Source organism: Rhinolophus hipposideros (assembly GCF_964194185.1).
Source record: "Rhinolophus hipposideros genome assembly, chromosome: 9".
Taxonomy (NCBI): domain Eukaryota; kingdom Metazoa; phylum Chordata; class Mammalia; order Chiroptera; family Rhinolophidae; genus Rhinolophus; species Rhinolophus hipposideros.
In genome coordinates this window covers 36,594,159-36,608,720 of record NC_138055.1, presented here as the reverse complement: position 1 = coordinate 36,608,720, position 14,562 = coordinate 36,594,159, and the positions used below count along the sequence as shown (strand labels likewise).

The 14,562-nt window shown below is 36.7% G+C and overlaps 1 protein-coding gene across 6 annotated transcripts in view; it reads left to right on the top strand.

Moving 5' to 3' along the window:
• BCAT1 (branched chain amino acid transaminase 1) overlaps positions 1 to 14,562 on the top strand; it is a 79,259-nt gene that overhangs the window by 40,105 nt on the left and 24,592 nt on the right. For all 6 annotated transcript variants that reach the window (XM_081060433.1, XM_081060432.1, XM_081060430.1 and 3 more), the window contains exons 4-6: positions 2,570 to 2,680; positions 4,671 to 4,790; positions 13,856 to 14,019. In XM_081060433.1, the coding sequence (XP_080916559.1) occupies positions 2,570 to 2,680; positions 4,671 to 4,790; positions 13,856 to 14,019 (395 nt within the window). The remainder of the gene's footprint in view (positions 1 to 2,569; positions 2,681 to 4,670; positions 4,791 to 13,855; positions 14,020 to 14,562) is intronic.

The window sequence follows — 14,562 nt, the reverse complement described above, 5'->3', positions numbered from 1 at the left end:
TCATTTGCTTTCCCATATGACTTTCAGATTCAGCTCAAGGCCATCAGCTTTTGGAATTAGGCTTGTTAAAAATAAATACGTAAATAAAATGCCCTGACACGACTTTCATTTGGATTGCACTGAATATATAAATCAATTTGGGAAGAATTGTATCTTTAGCATATTAAGTCCTTCCATCCATGATCATGAGATTGCTTTCTACATTTGGTTAGGTCTTTGATCACTTGGGAAAATTTTATATTTTCCTTACACATTTTTCACTTCTTTTTTAGATTTTTCCCCATCACCTAAGTATTTTTTTTTTAATTCTATTGTAAATAATGTTGTTTTTTTAAACTGCTGCTGTTAGGGAAGTATAATTTTACATCGGGCTACCTTGCCGAAACAAATAATTTCAAGAGATTATGTCAGTTTTTTGGATTTTCTGCATATTTAGTCTTCTCTGTGTTTCATAATCTATGAGAGCTTTTTTAAATTTCTTCTCTAAACCTAATGCTTTTTATTTCATTATTCTTGCCTTATACTGGCTGCCTAGTGTTGAATTAAAGTAGTTACAATAGGTAATTTATGATGTTCCTAATCTGAAAAATCAAGCTTTAAATTTTGCTGTTAAGTATTAATCCTCAAAGTTAAGTACTATTACTCAAAGTTTATTGTAGATATTCTTTGTCACTTAAGGAAGTTCCCTTTTTTTCTTAATTATTTAGGAAAGTTTTAAATAATAATAAATGATAATTAAATAATAAATGAATGTTCGATTTTTATCAGATGCATTTACTACGTCTGATGAGATGATCATAGTTTTTCTCACATAAATTATTACTATAATGAATCTTATTAATTGATTTTCTAATGTGAAACCAACCTCTGTTCCTGGGATAAATCCAAATTAGTCATGCTGTGCTATCCTTTTGTGGATTTTGCATCTATATTTTGCATCTACTCAATATTATCATATAACCTTTACATCTATTTGAACCTACATCAAGTGCGTATAATTTTCAAACTGTGAAATAAAATGGGATCTTATGAAGTTACTTTCATGCCAATTACGCTTTTTGCCCTAAAGTCTATTTTGTTTTGTATTTAGTAATATAACCCACCAGCATTTTTTCTGAGACGTAATTGACATAACATTCCATAAGTTTAAGGTGTACAATGTGTGGATTTGATATGTTTATATGTTGCAGTATGATTACCACTGTAGCCTTAGCTAACACCACTGTCATGTCACATAATTACCATTTCTTTGTTGTGGTGGGAACAAGACCTAGTTTATTGGCAACTTTGAAGTTTATAGTACAGTATTGTTGTTTATAATAATTAGGCTGTGCATTAGGGCTCCAGGACTTATTTATATACCAGATACACCTACCAGCTCTATTTTAGAAAGTATTTGTATTATATGTTGCTCTCTATATCATTTTGTTTATCAGATTTTTTTCCCAGATGTTATCAGCTGAGTCCAATCTGACAAACGTATCTTTTAACTGATGCTTTACTCCTAGTATATTTAATAAATTACTCATATTTGTACTTATAACATTGAATTTTGTGCTTTTGTGCTATTATGCATGATTTATGTCTCTCTTCTTATGTAAGCTTTAAGGCTATATATAAGCTTCTTCATGGTCTCGCTTTTCGTTATCATTCGATTCAACGTATTTTCTAATTTCTATTATTTTTCTTCTTTAACTCATACTTTATTTAGTTATGGGTTTCTTCTTTTCCAACATGTGGATATTTTCCAGTTGTATTTCTGGTATTGATTTCTGGAGTATCTTTCAGTGGAAAGCATGTGAAAAGAACATGCATTCTGCAGGAGGTGTGTGCAGGGTTCTGTATGTCCAGTAGATTCGTTTGTCAAACCTCACGTATCTTTATGGAATTTAGTCTGTTTGTTCTGTTGCTTACTTAGAGAACCTGTGTTAAAATTCCCTACTAAAATTACTGACTTTTCCCTTTTCTCTGTATTTGTCAGTACGTACCTACTTCCCAGTCTTTTCAAATCCCTGTGCAGTGATTTGTCTGGGATAGCACTCTGAGAAGCTGGCATAGCCTTAACAGCTTATAGTCTTGACCTGCTTGGTTCCTATGACTTTGGGGACTGAACCAGCTCTGGTCACATATAGCTTATCTACGGTCTAGAATTTGAATGAGCCAGATTAAATGAAAAGATACATGGGTATTTTGTGGGGTACCCCAGGGCCTTTGATTTCTGCCTCCATTGTCTAGGCAGTTAGCCCATGTAATGTGATTGGTGATGCTTTCTTCCAACTTCCATTAATGTGTTACTTGGCAGTGTCGCTTCTGTGAAGCGCAGGATAACTCTGAACAGGATAACCCACCAAAGTTTAGTAATAAAAGGACTTCTTTTTGTCCCAGTTACTCTACCCAGTCTGTTGACTGTTGGCTTCTCTAGATTTGGGGACTCTCTGGTTGAGGTCTGTGTCCACAGCTTTATATGATGAAGGAGATGATGAACAACTTAGGGAGAAGGCAGTTTTTTGAACATAGGGGTTGTTTTCGTTTAGTTAACCTCTAAGGTTTATTTCTTTTTTATCTTCAGTTATTCGAAGGAATGAAGGCATTTCGAGGGGTGGATAATAAAATTCGACTCTTTCGGCCAAACCTCAACATGGACAGGATGTACCGATCTGCTGTGAGGGCAACTTTGCCGGTATGTACATTTAAGACTTTCTTTTGTGTTTCTCTTGACGTCATGGTTCACTGTGAGCTTACCACCCAAGAAATAATTTCTGCATACATAGATATTCAGTGCCAGCTATAGGAACACTGAAGTTATTTCTGATTTACTTTAGGGAAGTAACCAATACCATTTGGCAATTCCACAACTTATTTCTTTGCATGTCTGTGTGGGACTACGGTGTATGTGGGAGATAGAAGGATAAGAAATAAAAATATGCCTCAAACTAACACATAAAATTAAAGGCCGTATGAAATTATAGCATCAAACATGTCGCACAGGTATTTTGGGAATATTTTGCCTAACTGGTTTAGACACTAGCAAGTATACGCTTAATTCATAGATATTTTATCTCAAGTTTTCTTTAAAAGGAAAAAGATCACAAAATGGTTTTTCATGGCAATTGGACCCTGGCCATAACATTGTTATGGAACAGAATTCGTTATAAGGTGTATTAGATTTAGTTGCTAAGACTCACGTCAAGGCAAAGGTGACATATGATTTCCATTCCCTGAGATATGACCAGGCTGCCTTTCTGAAATGAAAGACATCTTTTCCTTCTTTTATGTTTTCTGAGTACCAAACCTTCCAGAACCTAGCTCTAGCTGTGCATTAAAGAAGCCTGGGAACAGCTTAACCCAAGTAACTACTTCTTTTTAGCCAGTTTCTTTCTCTCCCTGTTGTTGTAACCCGCTTTTCACTCACCTCCTTCAGAGGCCAGAATATGGAAGTAGAAAGTTAACTAAGGTACATTTTTTGGAATGGGCCCCAGTTTCACTCTTCTACCATTACAGACAGATCACTGGGGAAAACTTTAAAATGGGGACAGAAAAATAGGGAAGTAATATTTATCGGACATCAACTCTGCTACAAACTGTGTTATGTGGTTTTACATTCTTCATCTGTTTAATCGTAACAGCCATTGTCAAGAGGTATATATTGTAAATTTTAGTAGCACCCTCATACACAGAGGGGAAAACCCAAGCCCAAAGAGGTTAAATGAATTGCTTAGCTAAAGTCACACAGAATAAAGAAACAGCGCAAGAAATTGGATGCGTTTTAAAATTCCTAGTCAGGTTCTCGTCCCACTAAATCTTATCTCTAGACAGCAGTACCAGAGACCCAAGTAGGTGATACATGGTGATGATATGTCCTATATGATTGTAATATTACTACACCATGACTGCTATTACAAATTAGTGTTTTAATAGCCAAATCCTAATGTCATGAGCTCTATTCAAATGCATGTTTCTGATTTCATATCTATAATATCTTGGATAACCCATCGCATCTCTGAAAATGTTTCTCTGTCCTGCCAAGTGAGTAGAAACTACTTATTTTACAAACTGGTGCCAATTCAGCAAATGAAAATCTTTTTCTCTTTAGAAACAAACTGCTCTTAGCTTTTGCCCATTTTCTGATTGGGTTATCTGTCTCTTTCTTACTAATTTTTAGGATATCTTAACATATTCCAGTTACAATCCTTTGTTGGTTATGTTACAAATAACTCCACCCAGTTTGCTGCTTCTTACATCTTTTGAAGAACAGAAGTCCTTAAGTTTTAAAGTCAAATTTTACCCTTCTATTCCTTTATGATTTGTGCATTATGTCTCTTATTTTCCATCCATGATCATGAGATAGCTTTCTACAGATTTCTTTTCTATCATAAGGTGATAGTGATATTTATATATTTTTTTGTAAGTGTTAATATTTAGTCACATTTAGTGTATAATCCAACTATAGTTGATATTTGGGTGTGATAAGAGATAGGGATCCAATTTTTCATTTTCCCCATATAGACAGTCCATTGACCCATCATAATTTGGGGGGGAAAATCACAGAAAAAAATTCTTGTTTGGTTTTATTATTACTTTTTTAACAGTCTAAAGTTTTCATGAGCATTCTTTTCTATTGCTACAATGAAAGAAAATTCCATTATTCATTATGTTTTTCATTCCTTCAGGGATTTGACAAGGAAGAGCTTTTAAAGTGTATTCAACAGCTTGTGAAATTGGATCAAGAATGGGTGCCATATTCAACATCTGCTAGTCTATATATTCGTCCTACATTCATCGGAACTGAGGTGCCAATTGACTCCCTGTTTTGGGGTACTTTGGTGGGCAAGTTATCATTGTGTCTCCCTGTGTGACACTTCTAGTAGTGTGTAGTTTGAAGCAGCCCCCTGGTAGCATCATTAACGACTCCTCTCTTCTGATTCTCAAGACCACCTGTCAGCAAATATTTTCTTGAAAGGGCCAGATAGTAAATATTTTCAGCTTTGTGGGCTACCTGGTTTCTGTTACTACTCTACTCTGCCATTATGGCACAGAAGCTGACATGGATTGAAATATAGATTAATAAAGAAATGAGCAATGAATGAGGTTGTTTGCCTTCCCCCTAATCAAAACTAACCATTATGTCCTCAGTTTATCAGTGTAGTACCTCTGGTCATGGCAATACTTCCTCAGGGTAGAGGTGGTCATAGTTGTGAAATTTGGAGGAAGGAGAGCTGCTATTTTTATTTTTCATTTTCTTAAAGTCTTGGGATTAGTTGGTAAAGAGTGGAAGTGTAGGGGTCTCTTCCCCCATAACCAGTGAGTAGGGATTATGAATAAAATACCACACTGCCAGTGGGTAGAAATTAAAAAAAGTTTTTTCTATAAAGTTCACATTATTAAACAAAATACTAAACCTGAGTACATTAACCTTTTGTAAAACTTTTGAACTAAAGGATAAAATCATTCATATTACCAAAAGATTGCTCATTAAAAACAATTTCAACATCATTTAAATCAATCTTTTCTGAAATATTTATAGGTAGGTAAAAACTTAAAGAGAAACTGAAAGCTTGAGTGCTTCAAACTACTATGTCAATTGCAAATTAAGATAAAATCTGAAATTGTAATATTTAAATAAAGAGGATCTACATGAACACATTTCTAAACTTTTACTTTACTAGACAATAAGCTAAAATTACATGACTGTCAGGTTCACTACTGATATTTAGCTACCCTACATCTAAAGAAGCTTGGCTTTGCTGATTTTAACATCTATTCTATCCAACTTCACCCTATTTAGTAACTATGGGCAGGTGCGACCATATGAACACACACAAGTGCGCACCTTTATTTTCTCAGTGATACTGATATGTGTACAGGTGCTTTGACCAAGGTCAATAGCAAAATATACATGCACAACCACAGACCCTGAAATTCTTCTGCTCATTGCTCCTAGCCTTCCACCTTTTCAACTGATCACAGTCCCATTTAATTACACTCTGTCCATTAGAGAGGTAGCTGGTAGAGTAAGACAGTACTAAATAATATCAGGGCTGAGAAGAAGTATTATTGGAAGTGTTGAGTCTGATGGTAGGGACAACCCTCCATGCTGTCTGGAGTCAGCTCTCAGCCCCTTTGAACAGGTCCCAGGCTGTTGCCACATATCTGCAAGCTACTGGCCAATTTGACGTCTTCAGCTGCACTCAAAGACAAACTGACCTTGGCTCATGTGGAAGTTGATTAATTCCTCATGTTCAGTTAACTCATGCTTCCACAGTGGAGTGCTCCTAAATGCATTTTTGGAGTTGAGCTCAACTAGAGAAGCAGTCTGTTTTGGGTTAATACCAGCCTCAGATGAACACAATACAATTTGAACAATGCAGAAACATTTTAAATTACTTCATATGAACATTTTTCCCATTCACAACTTCATTGGAAATCTTTCAGTATGAAATTTTCATCAGAGCTTGCATTTAAAAATCTTTCTGCGAAATGGTCCACTCCTTGATTTCTGGTTCACTCCACAGGGACTTAAGGGAATGTCAATTTTATACACTTGTCTTTCTTTTCCTGTTATGACCTTGTAAAATCTTTATATTATACATATAATTTAACCAATAATCATAACAGTTCCCATGAAAAGAATTCTCTTTATTCACTGCCTTTGTTTATGCTTAGACATCTTATCTTTTCTCTTCATAATTAGCCTCTGTAAATGAAAGAAGCAGAACAGATTTGAAAACTAGGTGTTACAACAGCAATCTGTAATCATTAACTTGGGTTTAACTCACACTTTTAATGTATTCTTTTGCAACCTTATTGATGTGTGTGTGTGTTTGTGTGTGTGTGTATATTCATTCCACTCTTTATAAATAATATTAAATTCTCATTTGCATAACTATTAACATATTTCATATTAATAGTGCCATTTTAATATCTTCAAACCTTGAGTCTGTTTTTAAAGATCCAGCTCATTTGCATTGGTTGTAGCATGTGATAATCAGCTTGTTATTATCAGGCCACTCCTACCAATGGACATCCTCTTGAGGTTGTCCTTATCCATATCAAGATAATAATTATTATTATTATCTTTATTTTCAGTCTGGAGTTGTGGTGCACTTGTTACTTATTACACCCCTCAATTCATGGCAATTCATGGCACTTATCATCATTGGGCATATGGGGTCCCTCTCTTGGTTTTTTTATTCTCTTCAGTCTTCATTCCCCACTTATCTCCTCTTCCCCCATTGGAAATCATTCTCATGTATTGAATGAATATTCTTTTAATTTGTTCTTAAGTATCTCTTATTACTTTGCATACCTGTATTTTTAATTTATAGAAATGATTTTGCCCTACAGATCTCATTGTGTTTCTTAACTTTTTCCCCTAGCCTTGTGTTTTTCATTTCTGTCTTGGTTACTATTATATGTCTATATGCAGTCTATCACTTTACACTTTGTCCCAGTTCCCTTACTGGGATTCCAATTCCCTGTTACCTCATATAATACTGCAGTGAGCCGTTTGAAAATATACAACCCTTTCCCCTTCACCAGCCTGCTCAGGACTCCCTTACTTGGTCAGCTGGGATGGTACTTGCCTATTTGGGGTACATCCTCTTTGCAGTTGTGAGTTCCCTGTGTTGGTCTTATTTGTCTTTCTATTTCAAGGTCAGTGCCGTGCTTGGCTCAGTCAACTGAACCAAGTTGGACGGAATCACAAAGTGCAAGTCTGAGTGCTGAGGCTAGGTCAGTGAGGAGATCCTGGTTTCAAGGCCATTCTTAGTACAAGGAAAACCAACTTGTAGCAATTTTTTGTCATCTAGAAAAGGGCCTGGAAGACTTTCTGTGAAGGGATAGGTAACTGCTCAACTCTCAACTCTGCCTTTGTAACACAAAAACAGCAATATGCAACACGTAAATGAATGAGTGCGCATGTTCCAGTAAAACTTTAAAAATTTGCTAACCCCTGACCTAGAGTCATTTCAGAAAGGGAAATGAAGCACGGTTTTTCTAAGAATTACTCATTTTGGCTCCTTCTGAGCACTTCTCCCTCAAGTAATCTTGATTACTTGTTTAATAATCCAGGCTAAAATTTCTGTTTAGAATGGATTTCAAATGTACCACCCCGTATGTCCCAGGTCATTAGTATAATAATCCTTGTGTTTTTCCCAAGTACTGATTCTCCACAATTCCAACACCAAGTATTGAGTGTGGTTCTATGATCATATCTACAATCTTCTTCATGTCATTTTAATACTCTATGTATTGGTACATATTGAATTTATTTTACCACTATTACTATCATTAGTTATTATTCATAAAACAATAACAATTCCTACTTGTTAAACATTTGAGAAAGATCAGGCCCTGGGTGCTTTCCACAGATTATCTAATATAATCCTTATACTAACCCTGTGAGCAGTCATAACTGCCTTTACATGTTAGGTGAGATAGTTGTGTTCTTTTAGTCTTTTTCATCTTATCTTTAGTTTTCTTTTAACTATTTTAAAATAAATTTTAAGATCATTCTTACTTAAAAACTAAAAAAGTTGAGTGTTCAGCCTTCATTTTGTGAAGTGTTAACTTTATACCATCTTTCTCTTTGAACGGAACTAGGAACAAATAAACTCGGCGCTATCCCTTACCCACTTTATAGCAAGCCTCAGAAAATTCTGGACTTCAGTTTCCCCCATGATAGTCTTTCAGTGTCTGCATATAAATTATCTGTTAGTCCAGAGGCCAGCACTAAAGGAAATCAGGCAAGAGACAAAGGCACATTTCTCTATGGTATCAATGCAACATATTAGCATTAGCATAATTGTTTAAAATCAAAATAATTCAAGTATGGTAAATAGTCATTTATGGTTTTTTTTCACAACCCTTTTCTATAAACCACATTTTATTAAGATGGATAGTTGTTAGACAAATATTTAGTAAAGCAGGTATAACAATGTATGCTGCTATCTATGTGTAGGGGACAAAGATGGTTTTGCACTGCATGGAATATACAGGTTAGTAAGAAGCAGAGAATTACATAATTAAATAAGCAGTTGTAAGAAAGTGTAATAGGCATTTTATCTAAACTTAAGGAAGTGCAGGATGCTATAATAGCACATAACACAAACACCTAACCTTGTCTAGAGGTCTTATTTCCTGAAGTGACATTTAAATGGCATTTAAATTGAGATTAAAGGGTTTGTATTACTTAGGGGAAAAAGGGTATGTCTTATTCTGCTATGGCTGTCATAACAGGATACCACAGACTGAGTGTCTTAAACACCAGAGTTTATTTTCTCAAAGTTCTGGAGGCTAGAAGTCCAAGATCAAAATGCCAATAGGGTAGTTTCTGGTGGGGCCTCCCCATAGATGTCTACCTTCTTCCTGTGTCCTCATAGGGTCTTCTGTGTGGAGAGAAAGACGGGTGGGTCAGGGAGGCTCATCCTCTAGTGTCTCTCTTATAGAGACACCAGCCCTACTGGATTAGGACTCCACCCTTTTGACCTCATTTAACCTTAATTATCTCCTTAAAGGCCTTATTTCCAAACACAGTCACATTAGGGGTTAGGGCTTCCACATACAAATTTTGAGGGCAGACACATTTCTTTTTATTATCATTATTATTATTATTATTATTATTATTATTATTATTGGAATATTGGGGAACAGTGTGTTTTTCCAGGATGTCAAGTTGTTTTTTAATCTAGTTGTGGGGGGGGGGGGCGCAGCTCAGCTCCAAATCAAGTAATTATTTTCAATCTAGTTGTGAAAGGCACAGCTCACTGGCACATGTGGGACTCGAATCAATGACCTTGGTGTTAGGAGCACCGCGGTCCAACCACTGAGCAAACTGGTCACCTACAGGCAGCTCAGCTCCAAGCTCAAGCCGTTGTCTCTTACTGAACCATGTGGGAATCGAACCGGTGACCTTGGTGCTCTAACCAAGGTCTAACCATGCTCTAACCACAAAGCCAACCGATCATCCGGCAGACACATTTCAATCCATAATGGGGAGAATATTCCAGGTAGAGGGAGTAGTATAAGAAAACATTTAGAGGTGGGAAGGTGAGGAATCGAAAGGGAAAAGGGTTCTATGAGGCTTGAGCATAGGATGAAGATAATGACCTTAAAATGTCTTAGAAACCAACAAGTACTATGTAATTATTGAGAATTTAAAAAAAAAATCTTTCACCAAATCAACTAGTTTTTCCTATAAAAACACTATGTGAATTTGTTATCCCCTCGTTTTATGACTTACACACTCCAGGCCCTATATGGACCACTGGTCCTCTCCACATCTTTTACAGCACCCATCAGTTCAATAGTTCAATATTCTTTACCATTTTCTTCTCTAACTAATCTCTTTAAAAAACTGGTAAGGTTAAAACAAAACAACAGGCTGTTCTTTGGATTAAAAAAAAAAAAAGGTCATGCTGTTCTTTTTGAAAAATGTTCCCCTGTTATTCTCAATTATCTTGTTTCTCTCTCTTACTTGCTTTGCCTAAGGCAGAATTAGTCCCAAGCTTTCACAAAGCTGCTGTGCTTCCCTGCCTTCCTGGACAAAGCATGTACTTTTCTCAGCTCACGGAGCTCTTTCTGTCATTGCTCAGATTACCTCTGAAATCCTGCCTTTTTATAAACGTGTGTGTGTGTGTGTGTGTGTGTGTGTGTGTGTGTGTGTGTGTGTGTGTGTGTGTATTACTACCAGCAGGAATGGCCTGCATGGGGTGGTAGGTGCGCGGGGTTCAGGGTATGTGTGGTCTTTGAGATGATGGATAGAAGGCCAGAAAGTAAGGGGGTGGGTCTGGAGGCCAACTCCAAGGGCTCCTCAGATATACTTCCGGGAACAGGTAAACGAGTCACGGCAAGCCACTCCCATGCCGCCAAGAAGTTTAAGAAATTCTTGGAAATCTAGTTGCCCATCACAGTTGATGTCTAATTTCTTCACGCAGTCAAAGACAGTGGGGTCCTTCTGGTTTTTTGTGAAGGCAGACAGTTCTGTATTCATGAAGCTGAGGAACTCAGTCTTGGAGAGATTGTACTCGTTATCATCCTTTCCAACATACTCTGGAAAATAGCAATCTGAGACTCGATACACTCTTTGCTCTCTGTAGGGCTGGACATTTTTGCCATATTGAAGTAGAGTGAGGTGTGGAAGCCGTGATTGGGGGAGCAGCTCCGCAAGCTCTCTATAAACTAATTTTCCGACTGACACAGACAGAAGTGGTAATTTTCATTGTGACATGTGTCTTTATGTTTCATCACACCCGAGTGTCTTGTTTTTTTTAAGTGTCTTTTTATTCTGTGCAAAATATATATGTATTTAATATGCTTGTATATGTATTTATTTGTGAGAAATAATATAAAGAAGAATATTGTTTTGGACACATCAGAATTTCAAAGTCATTGTGGTCCCTTGAGAAGTTATATACTGTGCATCAGAAATTTTATATTCCTCATTTTCCCTGGGAGTTTTAAAAAGCCCTCTTCAATTCCTTATGTATTAAAATAATCAGAGGAACTAGTCAGAAGAATTAAAAAAATCAAAGTGTTCCTAAGGAAATGAGACTCATTGAAACTGATTTACGCAACTTATCAGACATTGTCATTCATATTTTCTCTCTGTTTATATGGCTTTTGCTTTATTTGATCAGAAGCCTGACCTTGTCATCATAGAATTATGTTTACACCATTTGATTAATATTATATAATGAACTACTCAGAACTGTCACACTAGCACAGAATTTAAATTGCCTCCCAGGATAGAAAGGAGAATCAAGACAAAAAAAACAAATAATAGTTCCTGAGGGTGGAAACTCAAGATCCCTTCCTGATGCAGTTACATTTTACTTATTCTCACTCTTAAAGCAGTATGACCACTTTCAGTAAAGTCATGATTCTTTTTATGAAAAGGCAATAATTATTAAGTAATCGTTTAAGGATAAAGTTGTGATGAACACAGTACTTGAAGTACTTTTGTAAAACATGAGTGGATCTTGCTTAAATTTCAGAAAATAAAATGTTAGTACACATAAACACATTTTCTCTCAGTATTGAGACATTCTAGTCTGTGATTTACCTGCTTGCTAAGAATAAAAGTGTTACTTAAGGTTTATTGAGATTTGTTTTTTTCCAGAAATAGATTTAAGGCATGGAATTATTCCCCATTTCCCATCTGTGCTCTCTATACTACCACCTAGTGGAATATATGGAACTTTGCCTGTCAATTAAAATTGGGGGAAGGGAATGAATAAGATGAAACTTATCTCAGAAAAAAAATTTCCATGATGATGAGTTATTGTTACTTTTTTAAAAAGTATAATGCAGGTTGCAAAAAAATACTTGAGTTCAGAGTGAAAAAAGTCCAGGCATTCATGGGATCGCTAGTAAAATGGTTATCAGTTTGTCCACAAATAAGCTATTTTATTCAGAAACTTAGGAGCTAGATAAATTAGAGACTGTATCCTGCATATCGCATTTCTGAATTATGTTGAGGAGTTTCTCTTAATTCCTCAGCATAAGGGTTCATAAAAAATTTTAAATTACGCTTCAAAGCTCCTCTAATGAAGGAATCATTATACTTATTTAACTGGTAGGTAAATAAAAATGCAGAGATAAGATAGTCAGTTTTTATCAAAATTGAGAACGAAGGCAGATGTGTATATTCTGAGGTTTTCTCTCCCAAACAATGAAACCAAAAATGACAAATGAAGTTTTAAGGCTCTTCACTCATTTCTTGGTGGGGGAGTTTAGTTCAGCCCCTGTTAAAGAACAAACACAAACAAGCAAAAAAACAAAACCAACTGCTTGCTGACTAATGTTTTTTAACGTGATTACTCATCATCCACTGTCCGTTGGCTCTGGTCCTAATGTTCATTGGAATGAGAGTGGAATCTTCTTCCCTGGCTGGAACTGTCTCCTCTCATTCTTTCCATGACAGATTCCTACCCCTTCCAGCCAAACAAGGCTCTGGTGGAGACTGGACACCAGCACTTTACATCCCACGACACTCAGTGTAATAGTCCTGACTTGTCTTCTTGCTTTCTGTGTTCTTAAATGCCACAGGATAGCCCAGTGACCCTTTCTGCCTGTATCATACGTAGCCCCCACAATTTCAGTCTCTCAATTTTCCTCCTTAATAAATGACTGAAAGTAGTTACTTATAACTGCTTTTGTGCTGAAGGACTTTGTATGATTTTGCAGTATGGGCTTTGTGGTGAATGTTTGTGGGAAGGGCCATCTTCTGTGTTTGTCATTCATGAGACAAGTTCCTGAGTCCTTTTAGGGGGATATTTATCTTGTCTGCTGTCTTTGCCTCCAGTGTAGCTATACTCTTGCAGTCTGGTACCTGTCATGGTGAGGTCTGGGGATGGCACGCTCCTGTACACCCACCACCAGCTGGAGGCCCTGCCATGTCCCGAAGGGGTCCATAATCCATAAAAACAGAAGGGGAAGTCAGAAGCAAATATATTTCACCCCAAAGACTGAAATCGTGTCTTGAGTTCTTCTCTTTTTCAATTTCCAATCAATGCAGCATTCAAAGGTGCTGCATAGCTAGTTGTTAAAAATATACTTCTCTAAAAACCCTACTAACAAAAACAAATTTTGACAAATTTGCTTTTCCTCTAAAATCAAAACAACTCAGGAAGCAAAGCAAAATGAAACTTAAGCACTACATTCTTGGTGTTTTCTTCTTAAAAGACCATCAGACTTGGTGTAACTCAATGTAGAAGTAACAGCTCCTGTCCTTACATAACCCCTGTAGGAGATAATTACAGATCTATTCTAGATTTTAAGGCTTTTAAATTTTAAATTTTAAATCGTTTATTCTAGATTTTAAATGAACTGTGCGTGTACTTTTACTTTATTGCAGCCTTCTCTTGGAGTCAAGAAGCCTACCAAAGCCCTGATCTTTGTAATCTTGAGCCCAGTGGGACCTTATTTTTCAAGTGGAACCTTTAACCCAGTGTCCCTGTGGGCTAATCCGAAGTTTGTAAGAGCCTGGAAAGGTGGGACTGGGGACTGCAAGATGGGAGGGTAAGTCTGCATTTCTGTTTAAAGGAAAATTCCTCACAATAATTTAGTTGCCATTTCACTTCAAAACAAATATGTCTATATTAATATTCTGATTGTAATGCTCATTTTTGTTTTGTGTTTAGTTTTTTCAGTGTTTAAAGGATAACCAGTGGCCTTCTATAAGGGAGAAACAGTGAATGTTATGCATGGGCAAGAACGAAAATGAGTAACTAAAACGGGAATCAAATCAGGGCTTTGAACGAACTACCGGAGCACCTGGTGCTGGGAGCGAGGCCCTCAGTTGGCTTCAACGAGTCCTGTCTGGGGAAGGGCCTGCTTCACTGAAATGCTGTCTTCATTGCCACAGACTGTAGCCATACCTGTTGCCAACTGGCTGAGGGACAGCCTGGCTTTGGCTCTGTCAGGCCATATGTAGCTAGCTGGAAATAAAAGAGCATTTGAAAGTGTTAGACTGTTTCAGGGGTGGACTTGGCTGTGAATGGGGAATACCCTTATGACTGAACAAGAATAGCTGCATTAATCCGTATGGCCCGTACCTTTGGT